Below are 23,838 nucleotides of genomic sequence, written 5' to 3' on the forward strand. Positions count from 1 at the left end.
GGAAATCCAGGAATACTAGAACTGTGTGTCGCCTATACGTATGGCGTTGTTCTAGCACCTGAAGCAGTGTGAAGATTCGGTCAACGCAACCCCTACCAGGCCGGAATCCCGCTTGCCGCCGTCGAGTCAGTATCTCGCGAGCCACCGTAAGGCGACGAAGCACAATTGACGCCAACGGTCTCGTTACAACCGGGGTCAAGCTGATCCCCCTGTGGTTACCACGATCACTGCGAGCCCCTTTTTTGAAAACGGGCACTATCACGGGACAGAGCGTCGCTCATCCTTCAATCACGGAATCCACATCATGTGGTCACGTGTTGACTAAATTCTCGAGTGGCAAATTCTCAGGAAGAAGGCTCACGTCGTGTGGATTTTTTTTCTTCTGAGCAACTTAATTCTGATTGTCGGAAAGTGTCAACATAGCGTACGATTCGAAATGTCAGAGCGCCATCCCAGCTGCACAGTACTGGTACCTGAGCATTCCGGAGGTCAGTTAGGTTACTTGACCAGGTCAGCATTCATCGGCTAGAGTGACTGTTTCGGACAAAATAGAGCAAGCACTACTGAAACCGAACGCAGTTTGAACACAAAGCCTGTTCCGCTGGTTGGGCTATTTATATGAATGGGCAATACGAATATCACGGAACAAGTTATTGTGATCAGTTAGAGAATGGACATCGGGATGACCTTCAGATAAGACTGAGAAGCTGTACTTTCTAGTGCTGGTAATGAAAAGACCAGATACTCGAAATGTGAGTTTTAAGATCGGTTGTTTACAGTGACGTGAGAACCTTTGGCATACCATCCCCCTTAACGCTGTAAACCAAGCAAATCAGGCAAAAAGTCGATCAGTCTTCCTGGTCACAGCGAAGCATTCGGACGACCGAGCCATGTGGGTCACTAGCCAACCTGCCGAGCGTAAACAACTGCAGATTTGGGAAGAGCTTGCTAAGCAACTGGTAGCTTTTACTTGGGCAACGTTTCGCTTATGACACACAGTATATACGAATGCGCCCAAAGGGGACTCTTTAGAAATAGCTAAGCGACTGCTACAAGCAGACACCACCCTTTCAGAACGGACACAGCTCATGGTGGATGAAATAGTGGAAGGCATAAAAGCATGCCTGAATCTCACCCACTTCGTTTTCGACAACATGGTTCACACTCAAGAACAAGGTCTAGCAATGGGATCTCCAATATCCCCGGTTTTGGCAAATATATTTATGGAAGAATTTTGAACACACTCTAGCCGGATTCCCATACCCACCCGAGATATTCTGGCGGTATGTGGATGACACATTCGTCGTCATGAAACGGGGAAAGGTTAATGAGTTTTACAATTATCTGAATGAACTGAGTCCACAGATCAAATTTAGTATGGAGATGGGGGTCAATATCGGGTACACTGACCTTTTTGGACTACATGACACATAAGGTCCGCGGGAAACTAAAGAACACAGTGTACGAGAAGCCAACCGATACTGGGGCAGTTTTGAACTACTCGTCTGCCCATCCAAAGTGGGTATTCGCCAGTATTGTGTCATCAGTGTTTATGCGTGTAAGGGCATTGTGCACAGAAGAACCTGATCAAACAGCAGCCTAAATTGAAGTGCAGAACAAACTTCGGCGTAGTGGGTATCCAGCTAGCTTGATTAGGCGTCAATTGTGAAGGGTATTGGTACCGTTAGCGAAACACAATAGGGAATGGATCGGAACAGCTGTTATTTCATATAAACCAGGGACATCGGAGATCATTCGAAGAATTCTAAACACGGCTAACATAAAGATAGCTTTCCAGAGGGGGAACACTCTGCGCTCTGCACTGGTACAATTGAAGGATCGCCTCCCGGCAAAAATAACCAGGGACTATCTGCAAAATTACGTGTAATGACTGCACCAAGGTCTATATAGGACAGACAGCCAGGGAACCACACATCGGAGCCGGAGAGCACAGTAAAAAAATAAACAGACCGCCGAGAAATGCAGATGAATATCAAGCGTTACTGAAAGACTCGGCGATTGCGGAACACGCACTCGACACAGGACACAAAATAGATTTAGAAAATGTTGAGGTTTTGAGGCGAGGACTACGGTCCACGTCACACAGACTGATCGCCGAGGCGGTAGAAATCGCCGCGCATCCCAGTTTTAACAGAATAGAAGGCGTGGAACTGGCAAGCGTGTGGAGAACGGTTCTGGATCAGTCGAGCTGACACGTGTTGGTTTGCGGTCATCAGAAGTAAGAGTGGTCATCATCTGGATTCCACTTGACCTCAACCCCCTCAAACTAAGTTATCGGAGCACTCGCAAACCCACAAAGACCAGGGAAATTCTAACAGTGGCAACCGAGGTGATTTATCAACTGAAGCACCCTAAAGTGAAAGATTAACCAAACAAACCCCATCAGAATTAATTTGAAACTTCCCCTATCCACTAAAGTAAGACTTTGTCAAACTCACTAACCGACAAGAGCCGTTAATCGACACTTAATACTGATCTAGTTTGATAATCTGTATAGGACTGACTTACTGATTGGTTCCCCGTCTGCCTTATAACCTGGCCAATTTGGTGACCTGCTCACTTGGCCTGATGGAGCTTTTGTGTCAAAAGCGAAACGTTGCCCAAATAAAAACTACCGATTGTTTATCAAGCTCTTCTGAAACATGACTTGTCAATCGGTTGCAAACCTTTTCCGATTGATTGAAAACTTCAGATTTGTTCCGTTTCCAAATATTATCTGCGTAATTAAAGACCGTCTTGATGGAGAGTTATCGGCCGGTAACCGGGGTCATTCGTAATGGGAATGTAAGTCTGCAACAGGCCTCCGAATGGTCATCGGCCAGTCATATTTTGTCGGGTCTAGGGCTTGTACGCGCACATTGTTGGTAGCTAGCCAAACATGCGCAGGCTGCTAGTAACTCAAAACCGATTGCCAAGCTAAACCGATTCAGATACCAGCTCGCTCTATGGGTCTGAAATACACCAACTGACGTAACAGTCCAAACACATGTTTTCTCCTCTTCGCCAGACTAACCAGCGTCTTCCAGAAAACTTCAAAGAATAACCTACGGACCAGATAAGCCCCGCGAAAAAATCAATCCTCGCCACCCAAAAAAGATGAGACAAAAAAGGATATGAAATTTTTAATTTTAGTTTTTATTGAAGAGGGTGAAATTGGGAGGTGTCATTAATAATTTGCATGAGGTTCTTCCAGTCAACAGCGGTCGTGTGGCCAACAGATAATTCCTCTGGGTAGAATTTGATTTTTGCGAAATTTTTGGACCAGCAATAAATGAATATAGTTACTGTCCTAGATTCCATCCTAGACCGCTCCGGCCAAGTTCCCTTTGGAAGACCGATTTCATGCCGACACTGTCGGGCATTACACCTCCACCTATCGGAAACAGTTGAAAGTAAAATTTGGTGGTGGCCATTGTTGCATAAACATTGCTGATGGATCACTCCGTAGCTTTGCAAAAAACGTATTGCCGTCTCCTTGTCATGAACGAAGAGCTGAGACGTCAGAAAGCTCATTTAAGAGTTTATGTTCGAACGGAGAGAACTTTTTCACAAAATGAGTCTAGATGCGGATAAGGAATTGTTTTCATCAAAAATAGGCCAAGGTTGTGTGCGTACATTAAATTGGAGCTGGCACAAAGTGGCGAGGCTTAACTTTTCGCACATGCACTTTTTGCATTAGTGGCGGGGCTTATCTGGAAAAGATCCGGACCAACCTAACGAATGTTATCAGAAATGCACAAAGACTTTGGCTCACTGAACTGGAGGAAGACCAGATCACGTCACCAGTGGACCACAGTCAGGGATGTGCTAGGCACTGTGCAGCTGGCACTCACTAAGAGGAGATGCATTGTAACCCATAGTGCATTTCAGTTTCCGTATATAGTACAAACTAATTTTCTGTGCATATGCGGAGCACTCAAAACATATTCTGCACTAAAAACGTGATGTTTAAGTTTCGGACCTCACGTTATATGTAAGTTGATGGTTGCTTAGGGAGTGACGCGCTGGTCGAACTCCTCTCCTCATGGCTGACTTACCACAAGGATACACTGATCACTACTCAGGATAGAAAAGCAGACGGTGTTTGCCCGTATTCTTAAGCTAAAGCCATCAAACTCCCTCATATTTGAAAATGTTCATTACACGTCAATTCAACGGGTGGTGTCTACAAAAACAATCACCTGGTAGGGCCATTATGTGTGTTTCTCTAATTCCCACCCCCATTGAGGTGCAAATTTGTCGTATTTCACACCAATTTAGATGCAAACCGGGTTTGACCTCAGACAAACTTGAAATACCCACAAACATCATGGTGAGAAAAAGATACTCGCTTCAGTTAGTAGGACGACAAAACCAGTAGAAATCAAAACCCTCTGGCAATGACATGGCATCTAAAAGAGCGGCCTGCATGAGACTTCCTCTCAAATAGGATGGTACAACCGTTCGAACAACTAGATACCTGCATGAATCCGAGTTATAAGCCAGGCTCAAGAGCTACCGCTAGCTTTATTATTACTGGAGCCAAACGTCGTTGCATCGGTTCCCATATAACCAAGGGAAATTTGACAGTCTCGACCGACAGGCACCTAGTGCATAAACTGAGAGCACATACACGATTGGGTCTAGAATCACTAAAGGTCCTAAGCTCGAGACATCTGACTGATCTCCTTTGGAAATGAGCTGTAATGTTCATTTTCTTTCCATCGGATGTACATAAATAAATGAGTAAAAGTATCCGATGTGTATGAAAAACAAAAACTAGATCTAGTGATCAGGTCATCCCGCTCTTAGTACGAGTGTCGACGCATGCAAATCATCACTGACTGATCAGTCTGTAACCGTGACTCAATGATCTTGTCGTACAAACACCACAACTTTCCGAATATCGGTAATTGCATATTATCGAGTATACATCCTCTGTTTACAAGCTACACTCAAACCATACACCCACAGACACTTGTTTTGAATCTTTCCAGATCAGCCCGTTAAGGTCGAGTGTGGATGACGGCACAGTTGAAGACTTGCCATCACCAACTCAGCTTCCGAGTTGGGCGTCTTTCCCAAACCTATCAGAAGATGTACCTGATTCCTACGATGTAAAGTGAGTGTAACAGAATACGGTAGAATTCCATGCGTTCTACTATTTGCCTCATTGATCGATTATCTCATTCGTAAGCAGAGCCAATTCAAGAACCAACCCGGTGGAGAATCGGACAACTGATAAATCTTATCAGTCGTCGGGGAGATATTTTTTAATTCTTTCATGCTTGGTGTAGTTACCCTATAAGCACACGTATGTCCAATATGATTCCAACAGAAGTGTAATAGTCCTGCATGCCTGTGATATACAGGGCAGTATCATACGACCTTGCGCCTAAATCTTCTGAGATTGTACTCACAATACCCGGCTCAAAAACAGCAACAAATCAATAAATAAGCGCTTTGTCGATCGACAGACAGGAAATTTATGCCACAAACATGTTGTGGAATGCGCCTGCTTACCACAGAAACATGCATCATAGGAATCACAAAAATTTCCCCTAAACAGTTCCACAAAAGTCGCTGATGCAACAATTTTGATTCATAAAGAACCACGTGGTTAGCGAGCGGTCTAGGATCACCAAATCTAGGTGAGCCATGGGTCACGAGAACTGAAGAAGATATTCAACGGCCGATGATAGGGATGGCCAATTGTGTTCGGAGCTAACAAACGTGGTCGTTTGTCAGGACAAGTCATTATGCGGTATGTCAAAGATAAGAAGTCGAAAGAAACCATCTTCAGAAGGAAAGTGATGATACTTTACAAGAAACAACATCCGGTGGCAACAAAACTGTCTCCTGCCCGAATCGGAGTCAGGGCAAAAAAAGTGATATGAAAAATGTAGTTTATGGTCTTTAAAATGTCATGCCTGTGGACATGACGTGATGTCAGCCTCTCGCGAACCAACGCTGAGTAACGTGTAGGCGTATGTTCCCTCACGGCTTGGACGCAATCCAAATCAAGCACATTTAGTTTACACACTCCACTGTATGATTTCGGTTAGGTTTCGGATTGGGCCAACTTAGACTCTTATAAACCTCTTTCCTGTGAGACCAGTAGTGGTCCTCATCCAATATCTAACTGTTTTTGTCACCGCACATGTCACACTCAGTTCTTTGCGACTCCACGCGTTTCATCTTTCCTCTCTGTCTTTATCGCATTTACTGACATTGAGAGTTATTTCCCGTTGCGGGCAGTTTAGGTTTTGCCTTCCGATCAGAACAATAACCAACCTCTTCATAAAACTGGAGGGCTAGATCAACGAAAGTATGTTTCACCATCTCTCTCATGTTCACACGTGTATACCTCTGTAGATGCGACTCGAAGTACAGTTTCAGGGTTTGCATTGTACAACCCCACCGTAAGGCTATAAGCTCACAAGTTAACATTGACGTGAATCAAACTGATGGCTGAATGTACAGTAAAAGTGCTCCTCTATTTACATGTTAACATATACAGCGAATACAATGAGATCAGACAAAAAAACTGTTAAACCACTCCCATGATGGTTGTTCCATTTCTGCCTTTGTGATACTTGGTTGGAGAAAGGGTGTTTCTGGGGATTTTTCAGAACTAAAGAATCAAACTAACACAAATGCTCTCCTTCATCTGATACAAACAGAAAACTTTGTGCCTACAAGTTGACAGAAATGATTACGGCCAAAAGCATCTTTTTTGTATCTGAAGTATTTTGTGTGGATATTTTTATGGAGAGAGATCACTGTACAATTTACCTCAGAATGTGGTGCGATGTTTACTTGTTCATTACCTAAGAAAGAGATCTATAGGCTTCAAACCGTACTCCAGTCCAGAAAGTAGCTAACTTCCCTCGTTTGGCATTCACTTCAGTAGTTGCCGCGTCCCGGACCTTACCTGTCATCAATTCTAGCTGTAAAACATATTATGTATTCCAAACAATCACTCAGTTGAAAAAATCATTCAGCAGTAACACCCTTTCGATGCCTAGCTGCTATGCCACCCGATACTGGGATACTGCCAGGTTTTCCAAACATGGACAGGGGAATTCGAGATTTATGAGGTTGGGTTCGAACCACGGACCTTCCGGGCAGTAAATTCGCGCTCTTACCACTTGAGCCATCGCGCTCCGATCAGTGAGTTAATTGAAAACGAACCTAGAACAGTGCTTGCCGGACTATGTCATGCCTCCATTGGAAAGATGAGATCGAATACGGACAAAAGACCTCATATATCTTAGCTTATCGGTACCTTGCTTATGGTGCAGGTAAATTGACTCCATTCTGCAACTCCGCATGCTTGACGACCAGATGTGTGCGGACGGCGAACCAGTACCGTTTCCACTGTCAGACACTGCGGATGAACTCGAGGCCAACATTAGATGGTAGAAAACGCCAACAGAGATAAATTTGTGTGTTGAGCGCTCCTTTATGTGCGGATCAAGTATCAATGTCATCAAAGTATACGTTGTATGCAGCCAAGTTCTGAAGACCAGAACGACCCAACTTGTTTCAGATGTGATCTTCAGGCATCAATGATTGATTAACATTACATTTCATAGCGACCTCACACAGTAGCGTCCAGCTTTCGGGAAAACCAACAGTCGAAGGAGGGATAAAGATTTGATGGACCTAGACTCGCGTTCTTGAGATGATCTCCTAATGCAGTAATGTCTCTTTGGCGCCATCTATGTACATCTTCCGTCCACCCTTAGCCGTCTTCTTGGAGAACTGTCCTTCAGGTTTGACCTTTTGGTGAACAAAACTATCGTTTCAGAACAGCTGACTTTGAGAATGAGTTGAGTGTATCCTCCGACAAGTTCAATGAATAGTTGGATTAAAAGCAGACCACGTAACAGTCAATAGATTCCTCATACGCTAGAAAAAAAGTGGCTAAGACGAAGTCCATCAGTTGCACCACGCCTTTTCAGTCATCTTAGAAGTCCGCTGCTGCAGAATTTTTTTGTCCAGGGAGTTTCCTAAAAACGGAACTTCACGCACGAAGCCACAAACGAGTAGCACTTTGAAATCAGCACATATGCTTTAGGAAGCAGAACTCAATCATCATAAAAATCTACGCAATTCACCTGAACCCAACAGCGATCAAGTTATTTGCACAGACCATCAGTCTCGCTAACATAAGTATGGGTTATCGGAGATACAAAAATATCTTTCTTGTCTACGGATTTCGAATCAAATGTCGCGTTCGAGACTCAAGATTTACTTGAAACACCCCAACACGTCGGAAAGTTCCGTCTATTCGAATACTACCTGGGAGGCCAAGATCATCATCTCTGGTACGCTTTTACCGTAACGTCAATTTTAGTTGATACCCCACTAGTTGTTGTTGCTGATCGAGAGCCGTGACATATCCCTGTCTAATCCACTGCCTCGACGTTAGTTGTTGTTCCTCTGTTGCATCCTTCCTGATTCTACATCCCATTGCAAATCTAGACTATTTTCTGAAGCACCTACGCTACATTGACTCGTCAATCCGTTCTCGCATACAGATCAACGTCGCCTACTACTGATTCAGGAAGAAACTCTCCGGGTGAACGAAGGAACGCGTTCTCCAACTCATCCATGGAAAACGATTTCGCCTGCTTCTCGGACGGCGAGTCCAAACGGAAGGGGTTTAAGGAGAAACCAGTGGAGGGGTACCGCCCTCCCATAATTCAGAGAAAGACGCTAACGTCGNAAAGAGCTAGGAGTTAAACCCGGGCCGTGGTGCGTGAACTGGAACCGTATTTATGGACGTTAAAAGGGGACCATCCGTTTCGTTTCCATTAATGTACTCTTTATAGGAATGGATTTTACTCCACTTAGGATACACAGTTACCAAGTTCCGTAGAGTGATAGCCTGCGTGTAGCTGTCACGTTTCCTCATCAAACTGATTGGACTGGTCCTTGAAAGCCGTTAAAACAAACTCTCCTATTGCTTTGCCATTAGTACAATGCCCCCAATAAGAGATTAATGAGGACCACCCACATTATCGCTTGATCGTGTTGATCTATTCAGAGACTTAATTAGCTAAAGTCAAGCGCCTTGACAACTGAACCGCGGTACACCTCGTTAGCCCAGAGCAAACATTGGCGATCAGTTTAGGCTAGAAGGGAACTCACGGTAGCTGCGAAATGACTCAACCTTCTTGCAAGTTGTGCAGCAATGTCGGAAACCTATCAGTGTAAGGTGTTGAAGCACCTTGCAATGACACCGAATACTGAGTGATTGTCGTGGACAATGCACAAACTCGATACCGCCGGAAGACGCTAATCCACTCATGTTGGTCATTCGTGGCCACACGGTATGGCATTCACCGATGACACCGAATACTAAGTGATTGTCGTGGACAATGCACGAACTCGATACCGCTGGAAGACGCTAATCCACTCATGTTAGTCATTCGTGGCCACACGGTATGGCATTCAACTATTGTTCAGAAATTTACGAGTTTGCATCTTCCTGTAAATTCGTCAAACGTGTATTGCTGAAGCTTCCGCACAAGGATGAAACAGCTGTCCCTGATTTTCGACACGAACTGGTTTCAACCTCAACAAGACACCTCCAGTCAACCTTCAAAGTCTCTGCTACTCACAAAATATGGAAACATTCGCTAGTTGCATTGGCGTTCCAGCTGGGAAGAGCAATTCTAAATCAGGAAGGTTGATATGAACAGTGACTAAAGGATGATGGCGCCGTAGCTTACCAAAATTGGGGAAGAACCATCAATGTGTGATTAGATACGTATACTATTCAGTTAACAGATCGTGGATTCGAGTCTCCCAAGAAGTTCATCATTTGCAGAAAAGCATCACTGTTGAGCTCTGACGTTGAGCAACGGACATTGATGACGATGATGGTCAGTTGCGCGCTGTTGGTGATTCCCAACAAGAATAAAACCACTACATAGTGCTTCTCCGCAAATCAGGATAAATTGCTTCTACTTTTAGAATGATATCGCTGTTGAGATATGGTCCAATCAACGTGAAGGTAATATGGTCGGGCAGGCCTCATGAGATGGCGGCACTCAGTTCATAGAGATGGACGACATGGAGTAAATTTCAGTCAAGAGAGTGAAACTTGACTTAAATGCGCATAAAAAGTGAAGAATGTATTTGACCGTAAAAGAAAAAACATCGTAAAAAAAACTACGGCACCTTTGAGCAAACAGTGTCTTCAGAAGCCCTACGGGTCAGTTGGTCGAAAGATGGAAGGGATCTCGGAAAAATTCCAACAAGGGGTGTGACAAAACAACAGAGAACTCAAGTGCACATGTGTAGCATGCGACAAAGTCCGTGATAGCCCAGTTGCTAGAACAGGTATGCGTGTTTGAGATTCGCCAAAGGACCCTGCCTTTTCTTTTGCATTACTCGTGCCTGCGTCCAGTAATAGCTGGGGAAGAGCCCGCAGTAAACCGATTGGCTCGGTCATACTTCAAGATTGTCGTCTTCACACTATGCCAAACATCGGAGACTGTAATGATCAGCTCATTGCCTCACGACTCCCTAGACTATCGTTACAACCGATCCCGAATCCGGTGCTATGGTGGTTATTTATGGAGGGGTTACGGGAAGTCAACCACAATGTGAATATGCAAAGTACAATTCAAGTCAAATTCTGCACTCCCTCTGGTCACTACCGTCATCATCATCATCATTGTTGACACTGATGGTTCGCTGTTTTAAGCCCCTAAAGTTAAAAAAGGGTGGATAGGAGAGATACCTGACGTTAGCTCCCCATAGCCACTCTGGGGTGTCCACCCCCCTCCAAACAACAAATCGAACTACTCGGACAGAAAGTTAAAAAAGAACGACACCACTGTCCGTTAGCTGCTATATTTTGTGCAAAAGGAATCCGCGAAGATTGACTGCATCACTAACACCAGCCCTCTTTCACACCTTGCCGCCAAATCATACGCCTTCCAATACGATTTTTGCGCCGTTCCGGAGGAAGCACGGCAAATCGTCACGGTAGACGATTTGGCATGCGCCGGAGTTTTGAAGACATTTCATCGTTCGTTGTGACTTGCTCAACGGTTGTGCAACTGTGTTGGTCCTTGGCTCCCTGCTCCGCCCACTGTAGTATATCAGAAGACACGGTAGCTTCAGACAGCCTCTTTATGGAGACAAAGGAAAATCGCTACAACCGTATTTATAGGGCGATGACAGAACGTTCCACAAGATCATGTTAGAATCTCCGTGAGGGGGCGAGAATCCAGATTGGCTAGCATTCTGACCAATCACGACATGCCTTCGTTTGCCTGCAGGTGAGACATCCGTCCAAATGTTCGGTTCTTAGGGGCGGCTGGCCTCCGGACAGTTCGCCTGATTATTTCATCGACGACGAAGCTGATAGCAATGGACAGAATGGACATCCTTGTCAACCACCACTTTTTGTAGAGAAGCCTTTGGAGAGCTCAACGGACACTCTCACACGTCCAGAAGCATGTGAATATGTGGACCGGATTATGATCACAAGCTTCCGGGCCATATCCTGTTGAGCAAATATACCTAACAGCACTGACCGATCGACAGAATCGAACGCAGCCTTAAGGTCAAAGAAAACCAAAGTTGTGGGCTCTAACACCTGACGCAATGTGAATGTGTGATCGGTGCAGCTCCTACCTGGTCACTAATAAACGACCAGAGTTCGCTGGCTAGTGATTGTCAAAGCAGTTTGCATCTGACTTTGCTATGCTGAGGTATGTGCGCAGAAAACGTTTGTACGTGTTCCAACAAACCAAATGAATCACATGACCATAGACACCTGATGCCACTCATCCATAGCTATTTTCAGCCGTTAAGTTACAGTAGCTAGTGAAAGCCTAAGAATTAAGTAATCTGACCTTCAATTTCAACGAATAACCGATATGTTCTGTCAGTCATCGAAACCCAGTCGTGTATTCCGGATGTTTCATGACCCAATCGGACAAAACTGCACGAGTGATATGATGTGAACAGCTGAATACAACTAGAATAATTCCATCGGAATTCATGGTAACTATCTGTGTGTGTCCGGAGACCATCTGTCCCTAATAATCGAACATCAGATCATTTGGACGGATGTGTCACGGACCAAACGAAGACATGCCCTAAATGATCAGAATGCCAGCCAATCCGGATCGAGCATCTTTGACTCGTGTGGAACACTCCGTGACTACCCTATGAATACAGTTGTAATAGTTTTCCTTTGTTTCCATAAGGGGCTATCCAGAGCTACCGTGCCTTTCGATATACCATAGTGGGCGGAGCAGGAAGCCAAGGGACCGATACAGAGTTGCACTACTGTTCAGCAAGACACAATAGTATATACGCATGCTCCTTCGACTGTTAAGCATGGGCTGATACCCCATGTGAAAATACTAAAGCCCGCGGTTCGATACCAAACTAAACTTTCAGAAATCCGTGGTTCTGTAGTCTAACAAACGGCTTATGGACAGTACTCAACGCCTGAGTAGTACAAGTCATTGGCTCATCAGAAATCCATACTCTTAGATTCAAGTATCTAGCTGTTTATACGGGCTTTTGAACGAACTGTACTGACATACCTCGAGGTATTAGGCCATTGTGGGTGTTCGAAGAGACTGACCGTGACTACCCCCACACAGACCAAAGCGTACTAAACCATAGCCAGGCATAAAGCATCGGCGGGTGTGGCATTGTAAAGTAGGTTATCAATGCACGCGAAGCGGACACCACTGAGTTACTACCCTTGAAGCTCCGGACTGTTAGGTCCACAATGGTGTTATATCTGTGCCCACGATCGCATGGGTCACCCTCCAGCTAAACAGTGAAATTTAACCGTTCAGCTCACCCCCACATGGTTTGACAAATATGGGTTAGGTGTGCTGGTAACTGTAGAACAGTTGAATATTTTTCAGCAGACTTCAGCCAACAAGTGAGCAGGGTTCGTCGGTGCAAACCGATGAGAGAATCTGGAAATAGGTTTCAACTAACCGTGTTTCGCGACGTGGGGAACCAGGTTACTCGAAGCGTACTCCACTGGGTTCAATTACCAGTTCCCATTTCGGTCTACAACTGACGCGAGTCCGCCACGTGTGCATGAGAAAGGGATGAAGGACAACGAAATACGAACTGTCCGTTGTTGTGACTGGTATTCTACCATAAATCAGGCCATTTCGAATCAGCTAGGCTGTCTTCCGCATAAACAGAAAATATGTGCACGCATGTCAGGGGAGGCCCCACTCGAAGGAGTCTAAGAGGGATGATTGCTTCACAACTACCTCTTTCATCTGTCCCCCAGGAGTGAGCAACTTGGTCACAAATGCTTTATCACTAGGTTGGGTGACATCATCCATGTCCGGTGACGATGCCACCTCGCCTGGCTGCGAAGCGTTCGCTACGGAGTGGACGTCAGCAAGTTACCGATATTCGACTCAACAGTAAACACCCAGTATCTTTAGTATTTAGAAGAATGAGGTCACCGGCGAATGAATTAAACATAGTACTTATAAAGTATTTCCCTCTACAACTCTCAGAAATCGCTTCACTTGAACTACGGCTCAAATCAGGCAGTGTTCTCCATCACAACAAAATACCAAGGAACGTCTCAATGCGGCTGCTTCATCTATCTTTGGAAATGGACTGAAAAGCTCGTTATTTCGGACATTGATGGGACCATTACAAAGTAAGTGCGAAACTTGTGTGTCAATGGTGATAGCAACCTACGCTACACTGGTTACGTGTTTAGTTGGAACCGGTTACAGTCGTGAGAGGCTGTGAACGAGTGAATGAATCGCATTGGGACTCACTCCTCGCAGTGATTTATGAGGAAAAACCATTTTCAGATTTATTATTCTCGGGATAGGGACACTACTTGTATCTTGGATACGATTCAAACGGTTTAACCCCGCAAATAAAAGTATTGAATAAGACGCGCAGGAAAAATGGCTACCTAAGGGGTCAGGTCACGTGGTTCTACTGCTTGACAATGAGGTGAGTAGATTCGCAGTGAGAAGTTATCCTTAACAAAAGCATAAAACATGGATTCACCGTTACTGACCCGATGGGCATACAATGCATCAAATTGGGTGTGGTAGGTAACCTCAAAACCCAACACTCTAGTTTCAACTTGATTATATGGAACTGCATAAGGTGTGCCACGATGATGACAGAGTCATCCTGTTGTACTTCCTCTAACATAACGGTGACTCACAAGTTCTGATTGCTTTTCCCACGTAATTACATTACTTTGCCCAGTTAAGGCTCATTGAAAAACGACATTTTGTTGCCTTTCAGGCAGACGGACAAGTAATTTCAGCGTCGTTTCCCACTAGAGATAAAAACCAGTCGGAAAATCACTAGGCATGATGGAATTCACCAAGAGTAGTGCTCCCATGATCTGAAAACACATCTCAGAAAAGTGTATTTCTGAAACTCTCTATACGCGAAGCTGTCTTTCCGTTTTCACCCGATCCAGATCTGATGTTCGAGGTCAGTTGATGCCACTGATGGGTTTGGAATGGGTGCACAATGATGTGGTCTCACTTTACCACAAAATCGCGGCAAACGGTTATCGGTTTTTGTATCTTTCTTCGAGATCAGTTGGACAGGCTCGCAGTACAAGGGGCATGTTGTGTTCGCTTGAACAAAATGGACATCGTCTACCCGATGGTCCAATTCTATTGGCGCCATTCTCCTTATGGCGGGCGATTCATAAGTAAGTTCTCAACCGTTACTATTTACTCAATAAAACCGATTTATTCGCGAGTAGTTCACTGGGGATCTGGCTACTGGTTACGTCGACTGACATCCCAGAGACAGATTAAGCACCGCACTACTGACACTTCAAATCACCGTCATACACAACCTCATGTTCTCTCGAGGAAGTTAGTCAGAGGTACTTCCGAGCTTACGGCAGCCAACGGCCACTTGCGTACGCATTAACACCAATTTATATGATCCCTTTGATAGGTAGATCCGAGTTGTTTGAAACCATCGTTGTTAGAAACCATCGTTATGAATAAGATAAACCTGAGTTCGCAGAATCCCCACTTTGTTTCGGCAGAAGCAATAATCCATCATTAACCACTTTATTTAAAAGATTGTCACACGTATCAGTCGGAAAACCAAATAGGATGGGTTCAACAAATAAACTTAGTTGAAGATCGATTTGGTTTTCACGAGAGACTCAACTGAATCTCGCGTTTATGATAGTCTTCAATTGAATCTGCTGCACACAGGCCGCCTCATGTTTCAGTTGGCACGAAATTCGAGAGATCGCAGTATATTTTCATAGAGGAAACTACTCACAAGGTTGCTGACAACTCTCCGAAACCCCACGACCGGTTTCGCCGTTCCAGCTCGGGCTCATCAGGTAGGCGCAGTCCCCGAGTTTCCGTCAACTTTATGTTCTACTTGGACCAAAATTGGACTGATTTTGACAAATACACTCATCTGTAAATCCATTTGGTTTTCACGAGACTCAAGCGAACCACTCGTTTGTGATATTCTTCAACTGAATGTGTTGCACACAGGCCACCTCATGTTGATTAATGGGTTCATTTATCTGGTTGTTTCACAAAGTTCGAAAACACAGCCACACCAGTCAAGGGGGAGGGGCAACAACGGCGGGCTCTTGTTTGGTACCCGTCGTGAACAGGAAACAATAATGACTCAATGGTTTCACTGTGTTACTTTCAGGGAAGTCATTCAACGAAAAGCAGATGAATTTAAAATTGCCTGCCTACAACAAGTGCGCAATCTGTTCCCTCAGGAGGCATACAACAGCACATCAGGCCAATTTCCACCACTGGTTGCTGGATTCGGCAATCGGGCCACAGACATAAAGACATACAGGGCAGTGGGTCTTCAAGGAAGTCACATATTCACAGTGAATCGACTTGGTGAGGTTGTCTGCGGCAATGACGAATCAGTCCTCGCCACCGGGAAAAGCCGAGCGTCACAAACGTCACCTCTAACCTACAGGAGTTTGACATCAATGGTGAACGACTATTTCCCACAACGAAAGGTAGCCTATTTCCGATTATGAACGCAATATGGGGCAGGGAGCATTGTTACACTGACCTCCCTGTACCCTATTGACTTTGTTTCTACCACAAAATGTAAAAAAGGCAGCGCTGTATCTCATGGTTGTATTTTCATTTTGTACAGTGAAGTTGATTATTGCTGAACTTCTTCAAGTTTTTCTCAGTTCGCATTCTGTTTCCACGCTGAAAGACAAGAAGGAAAATGCGCTAGTGCAGCTGGTTAATTGATTTACCTTAGCTAACGTGATTACACTAAAATCCACAGTTCCGCACCATCAAGCTTCGGGTCTCCCCGTCTTCATCGACAATTGATTTCAAAGGTGGGTGTTTGGGTCGAACTTGAGGTATCTGTGTTTCGCTCTGCTCGTTTTCTCTAACTCTGATAAGAGTTGACCCCCAAAATAGGCCACGCACGAAACGGCTGTCTGTATGAGGCACCTATGACAAGAGAACAACCTCGAATTTGGCTGGAGGGACAAAAGTTTTTTCTAGAAATCCTGTGTCTGGAAGAGACACCAAAAGAATAGTAAATCGTGTACCGTCCTTAAACCTACCCCTTACCAATTCAGCCTACACAAAACCTACAATTGGTTGAGTGTGTGAATTTTGTGTGAATCACGTGTAAACCTTGTGAAATCAATTGCTACTACCCAACGAACAAAAAGGCTTCTCTCAGGTAATTGAGGAATTTTTAGAATTCGGATTTACATAACGTTCGTTTGACCAACAGTCCTCGTGTCCTGTTACAATTATCATCGTGAGCTCACACCAAAAGGGGGAACATTGGGCTCAGGTTTCGCTTCCACTAGAGTTCCTTGGCGGGATTTGAATTCCGGACGAGCAAGCTACCACCACTAAACCAGTGCACCTGACCGGAGCAGGCGAACGTATTCATGCCTGACGATGACCCAGCAATTGTGCCGCTCGATTGATCCCACCCTGTCAGGACTCGTAAGTCAAATAGCCCCGGGGACGTCTGAAACCTGCCGGACAATTGATGGCTTCGGAATTGGTAGAATCCACACTCACACCCTGTCTTTTGAGTGATGTAAATCCTACAAAAGGATTTATTTGTGAACCACATCGAGTGGGGTGAAAACTATATCACATTGTCGGAGTGTTCAAATTGAGGATTTCCACAGGTTTCTTTTCTATCCCAAGACATGGAGATGTCCATCGTAAATGCAGCACACTTTTCTAGATGGTCGAACGAGTAGTTGTTGATCCATTTGCCAAGTTTGGTAATTGGCTTACAGGATAAAGTAACACAAGATGACCCGATATTCATCGAGTGGATGCGTCCCTCGCCATACGATAAGATGCACTGTTTCCAATTTAGCCGGGCGGCTAGTTCCCAATGAACTGGAAGACGGAGGCTGACAATCAATATGCAGGATTAGCAGGCCTCAATCGAGGATCTGAGACAGCATAGGGCAGTTTACATTTCTAGCCCTGAAAAGCGCAATAATCCACTGAAGGCTTGGATACATCGGATGCTTCATAGCCCAGTGCCCGAGTATGCGGTCCCAGTACTAATGATCTATCAAAGGGAGGAATCATTTGATCGTGTTTCACAGGCTGCCATTCAGGTTTAAAGTTACACTGTCCTTCAATGGATTGAATGTAGTTACCACACGCGGGTTGTTCCACAAACCACTGTATCGAAAAGGTTACGTGCAGTAACAGTTCGCCTCACCGAACGGTCCCAGTCAGAGTGGATGGTCACTCAAACAACGTTGGGTTAATTGAAGAGCTGCGACCAATTAAATTGATCAGCAATCGTTTCCCACTACCCCGAAACATCCTGATTCATTTGGTTTTTCACGTTGAAAAACTGGGACACAAAAAACACTACTCGATAGAGGTGTTTAAAGAAACTGCCAGTTGGAAAACACCAAGTATATCACCGAATCGCCCAAGAATGTCTATCTACCCCATGCGTCCGTACGGTTCGCAGGAGCCAATCACAACTGCTGGAAAGAGATGCTCAACTCACCTCAGATTGAGATCCACCACGTCCGGTGTCTGAGCTGGATCGATGGACTCAGCGATGTCGCCAACCTGATGCTCATCTGCAACGTCGCACAAGTAGTCCAAAATGGCCAGTTGTTCCTCCAAACGAGAAACACGTTGGTAATGTCGCACTACAGTATGAAGCATGAGACAAGCAGCACGATTCACAACCTGATTTTGAAAACGCTCAGAGCAATGTGGTTCACAAAAAAAACCCGGTCGTTGTGCAGCGACATAACTTAGAACATCAGCCTCGTAGAGAGATTAGGTGATTCGTGGTGACTCACGAAAAGATCACTCGATTCAATCCGATAGTCAGGCAATCACTGAATCAGACAGCGATGGTTAGATGATCCAAGTTTGTAATAGATTTGATTGCTGTGTCCTCTGAGCTGAATTGTCCGCAGTCCAGATGGGTTCTTTCGCAAACCAAGTTAGTCGTATCTTTGACTAAAGTGAGTTGCAGTTGTCCAAATTTGATCAAATACAGAGGTTTTATCCAGCATACCCACCATCACGATATCTTCATTATTGCTAATATTGAACGCCTGAATAGTCTTCATATCTTTTGCCCTACCCACGAAAACTGATACGTATATCAAAAATGGGTGACAAAACGGTTCATCATCTTTAGAGGCGAAAATGGATCTTTACGAACTTTCAAGCAATTTGGTTTATCAGCTATAAAACCGTGCACCATGAGTGCATGGCTTCCACAGTCTGTGATTTAGACCACGGGAAAGTGGGAGAGTATGGGATATACGGCAAAGCATCGATGGCGATAGCATGTTTGGTTAGTTCGGGAACTGAGTGATTACGCATTGAAAGCTTTGATTCATGAGCCCCACTGACTGCGCGTTTGGGGGCGATTTCTATCAATACCATCAACAATTGGTGAATTGAGTCCCCATCAAAGGAGGCGGCTACCTTCCACACGCGGCGTGGCCAGCAGCTGCAGGCAAGAAAAACGCACCTGCGTCCAACACAGCTGTGGGAGAAAAAACAGCGCTCTCGAAAAAGACGCTAATCACTAGCAGATATCCCGAACTGTTCGAACGGGCGAGATGGCCCAAGTGGTTAGAGCGCGAATTTACTGACTGAAAGGTCCATGGTTCGACCCCGACCTCTGCCTCTCGACTTCCCCTGTCTAGGGTTGGGCAACCTGGCAGTATCCCAGCCCTCGTGCAACCTTCGGGTGGCATGGCAGCTAGGCACCGAAAGGGCGCTACAACTGAACGATCGAACGGTTCTAGTGCCCAAATCACTGTAGTGCAAGGAGTAGAGAAGATCTCGATCTACTCCAAGAATGTTTGGTTGGCAAACAACATCAAACACTGGCTGATTTCAGCCTTCGCGTACACAGTGGTGTACAGGTTCGATTTATCCACAAAAACAGATAAATTGTACTCCCAAGGCGTGAAACCAGTTCAACTGCTGCAAACACGTCACTGAAGTGACCTGATGACCACTAGTGGCGCTATGTTGACCAAAGCTCATCGTCTAATTTTGCGTGCAAAAACGTTTTGGAGCAACGCACTTGATTGCCCTGGTCTTAATCACACATGATACCAGTGTTTACTGCTACATGTTTACTTGTTTTGTTGATAGCATACGGTATACAAGTTAGGGAAAAACTAACCGCATAAAAGCTGTGCTCCTTAAGCGGGGGGAGGCGGCCTTATAATGAAGGAATGCTGTATTTACGGTACGAAAAAGTCGGCAAATCTTGAAAAAGTGCTCCTCAGGACGTGAGCGCAATAGAAAAATTGCTGAGCTGTGGCACCTTTTCCGTGCCTAGCTACCGTGCCACACAAAGGAGGCACGAGGGCTGGAATACTGCCAGCTCGTCTAAGCCTAGACAGGGGAAGTCGAGATGCGGAGGTCGCGCTCTCACCACTTGGTCCATCTCGCCCCCAGTGCAATAAGTATAGATCGTATGTCAAGGTGGACATATCCTATCACTGTCACATGTCGAGTGATTTGAAATGAGCGCGTAGAAGGCGGTACAAGAAAGAAATGCGACAAATGTCGCATACATGTAAAATGAACTGAATGCTACGACCAGCAGGAAGCGAGAACTGCGGTGAACACTGTCACTAAGAGTTTTTGGAGAATCCCCGATAGCCGAAGAATTACAAATTCAGGGAACAAGAAAGCAATGCCCAGAATTACCCACAATAAGGGTAATAACCGGATCGCACGAGTTGCATTCGCACTGAAGACTCTGAAAGACTTCAAAAGGTTACAAACTCCTTTAAGGGTTTTCCATTCCGAATGAATTGAACTCCTAGCATCAAGGACACCGAAGAACACCGTTCTAGAAGGTCGATCAACCAGTCAGCGTAACCTTGCCGCCGTAGATAAGAGCAATTGCTCCACAGAAAATGCTGTGTACACCTCCCCTCCACAAACTCTATGCTGCCCTGTATGACTGAAAATTGAATCCACTTTTGTGATCGTCCGGAAGAAACTGTTTCTCGCCGTGTCTTGTGCAGTTGCTACGACACAGAACGAATAAAAAACAAAAGTAATCGATACTAATTGTCGATTTGCCCAATTCATCCGGTGTCTTTTTCCTACATTTGTCAGTTACCCAATGAAGGGACTGAGATTGAAGTCAGGTGAAAAAAGCATAAGGGTTAAGTGTACTAATTGAGGTACAAGCTTAGTACTAACAGTGACGAACATTGCAACGGTTTCACTATACCAACTGTCCCCCAGTCCCAACGTCCAAATACTCGTGCGTCCTCCAGGTGAGGAAAGCTAAGATGTTCCTGCTCCTAACTTTTCTACAGCGCCAGTCTATGCGTTGAAAACGTGGTGGTATTCCAGACATAGTACCTCCCTACCACTTTTAAAAGCGGGGCTACCAGCGGGAAACTTTACTTCGTGTCAGTAGCAGGACATCTGGACACAGTGTACACTGCTTACAACCGAAAATAACTTCCAAGAACAACCAGAATATAACTAAGTGAACAAACAAGTGCAGCAGATACGTCGAGAGCCACAGACTTACCAGTATAGGGTAACAACGACTCAACAGTTCTTGCGATTCCTGGCCACCGCAGTAATTCCTCAGGAGTCCAAGTGGTTACTATCCAGTTCAAGATAGCTTGAGCAATCACAGAAGTCCGGACGCGCGTATTCCAATTTATCGCATAAGTTAGAAGTCGCTGAACCAGGTGTTCACTTGATGTGCTATGGACGTCGTGGAACTGTTTGCTGGGATCTGTTGAACGCAATAGTCCATTGAGAGCGGTCTCCAGCTTCGCAACGTGTCCAGAGTAACGAAGTGATTTCATTTTGTTATTTCCTTTCTGAGACATGTCCTCGTCCATGAGTAGCAAATCTGCCAGGGTAGCGAAATGAAAAGGTAAAAGGATTCGAAACAATTGTACTTGGATGAATATGGAACAAAGATAGTGGATATTTTCGTCACAATGTCTCCTCTTGGCGGGCGAGATGGCTCAAGTGGTTAGAGCGCGAATTTACTGATTGGAAGATCCGTGGTTCGAACCCGATCTCTGCCTCTCGACTTCCCCTGTCTAGGCCTGAGCGAGCTGGCAGTATTCCAGCCCTCGTGCAACCTTCGGGTAGCATGGCAGTTAAGCACCGAAAGGGTGCTACAACTGAACGATTTTTTCCCTCTTGGACAGCGATTCATCCAGTTGCGAAACCGAGAAGGGTTTCCTGTTTGTAAATCCCCAGTTCTTTTCGAGGTGGGGGTGCAATAGAAAGCGATTCCATAGTCTCAAATCGCTACTTAAGAGGGGCTCCTCTAGGTGGGAATGCTCTATGAGGAATGCAGCGCAGACTGCTCTGAGGATACCTAAATAAGGTCGCGTCAAGACTGGACTGAGGGACTTCTACAGAGATATGTCGTCCAACAGCATGGGACGTCGTTTACATCACCTCACCTCACATCACGCAAGTCACTGAGTTCGTTGCACAAATGACGGTGGAAACAGTTCGACTTCCACACAAATTTGGTTTTGACGGGCAAATCACCTGGAACCCAGCTGAATCTCTCATTTATGATGTTTTCACCTCTAGCTAATCTTCTAAGCACGAAACATGAAAGGACGAGGGAGTCGCTTACGTAATAAAAAGTAAGCACGCATGTTTATCCCACTGAGTGTTCAAATAGGTGCATTTTGAGTTGACTGAGTCCCAAGAAAACCGAAGAGTTTTCAGCAACCTTATGAGTAGTGGATTAGGTCATCAACAAGCTTGTTCACAGCCGAACCATTAAGATTACGATATTGATTAATCAATTAGACAGAGCTATGACAACCTATGCTGGTGACCAGATATCATATGAATGCTTTCTGAAACCAATAAAGCGTGAACGATGACAAGTGATTAAAAGGCGCCTTCGATAATAAAAGAACGAGATACACAAAGCTGAGGCAGCCTCAGTACGGCCAGTCATGGATCCGGTTAGCTCACTCACCTTGAAGTAGATCCAACGTTCGTTTGGGTTGATCAAGTGTGACGGATAGTCGGAGGGCCTCGGCGAATTGTTTCTGTTGTATCAGATTATCAAGAATTTGTCGCCTGTAGGGGTCCGAAAAATTTATGAGGTAGAACATTGGAATTACGAGTACCAATAAAAACGCGAATGGCAAAAACTGGGGTTCTAATGCTGCATCAAACGCTAAAAACGTCCCTTGGGGGAAGTTGAACTGAGTAGGAAGGTGATGGGGCCCAAAGCCACCATGATGCACACAGTCGAGATACATGTGCGCCATAAAACATAGAAATGACTAGAAATTCATTGATATTGTTCCCGATACGATACTACTTATAAAGCTGACGGAGCACTTTCGACAGCCAACTATCGATTTCATATTTCTTGCAACCAGCCAGTTCCTGAGTTTTCATCAATCACATTTTGCACCTAAATATCCATTATACGTAAGTGAAATATTTTTGCGTGCAAAACTATACAGAATCCATCGTACTCCAACCGGGCACAACCACCCCCCTTTCCTGGGATTCATGTGAGTCTCTTGTTACAACCGAATCGGTGTGTAGATGAATGTCGTTCGCGAATCTCGTGAGTTGACGTAAAACGAATTTGAGGAAAGGTCGGCGGCTGCACCTATCTATTGAGCTCCGAGATGGGTGAAACCGGTCGTGGACTGTCGAAGATTTTTCAACAACCTTATGAAAAGTGTCTGTCTTTCGAGAAGTACCACCTCCCCATTAGGGTTCAACACTCCATGGATGAGTTGGGATGCCGGCAGTCTGCTCGAAAATTCTAACCTAAATACAGAAACCACAGGAAAAACTCGTTCTGGTTTCGCTAATCGCGCATCAAATATACGCGATTTGAACCACAACACTACCATAGCCCCTCTGTTGTTGCACTGTGAATCCGGTGACTTGGGCCATCTTTTTGAGGGATCAATCGAGATTTAGTTCTCAAACTGACATGAATCGATGCCGAAAAGGCTGTTTGTTGCATGCTTGCACGGAATCGCTGGATGAATTTCAACAATCAACCTTGTGATTGGCATATGACCGGGACTCCGGTTTTTCGACAGGCTTTATACGTCGCACAAACTCTTGAGAATTTCATATGAAGGACAACAGATAACGAACAGGCCTGGTTTCCGCGACACCCACCTGTACGACAGCGAACGCGGATGTGGTGCTGTCAATACTGATGATGTGCACCTGCCTAGGGTCGCTTTTCTATCACATTCGGTTAGAAAGTAACAAAACGTGCACCAAACAAACATGCATACATAAATAGCAGATTCGCTGTCGCTTT

General features: G+C 45.1%; 2 protein-coding genes across 2 annotated transcripts in view; one reads left to right on the forward strand and one right to left on the reverse strand.

Moving 5' to 3' along the window:
- Window positions 1–16,048, forward strand: part of T265_01757 (hypothetical protein) — a gene marked incomplete at both ends in the record, with an annotated part of 35,288 nt that extends 19,240 nt beyond the window's left edge. Inside the window, 3 exons of the mRNA XM_009165847.1 lie at window positions 5,012–5,122; window positions 14,477–14,716; window positions 15,700–16,048. Coding sequence (XP_009164111.1) covers window positions 5,012–5,122; window positions 14,477–14,716; window positions 15,700–16,048 — 700 coding nt within the window. The remainder of the gene's footprint in view (window positions 1–5,011; window positions 5,123–14,476; window positions 14,717–15,699) is intronic.
- Window positions 15,689–23,838, reverse strand: part of T265_01758 (hypothetical protein) — a gene marked incomplete at both ends in the record, with an annotated part of 29,155 nt that continues 21,005 nt past the window's right edge. Inside the window, 4 exons of the mRNA XM_009165848.1 lie at window positions 15,689–16,229; window positions 18,043–18,190; window positions 21,076–21,408; window positions 22,513–22,616. Of these exons, the coding sequence (XP_009164112.1) occupies window positions 16,196–16,229; window positions 18,043–18,190; window positions 21,076–21,408; window positions 22,513–22,616 (619 nt within the window). The remainder of the gene's footprint in view (window positions 16,230–18,042; window positions 18,191–21,075; window positions 21,409–22,512; window positions 22,617–23,838) is intronic.

This window comes from Opisthorchis viverrini, assembly GCF_000715545.1.
Source record: "Opisthorchis viverrini unplaced genomic scaffold opera_v5_19, whole genome shotgun sequence".
Lineage (NCBI taxonomy): Eukaryota > Metazoa > Platyhelminthes > Trematoda > Opisthorchiida > Opisthorchiidae > Opisthorchis > Opisthorchis viverrini.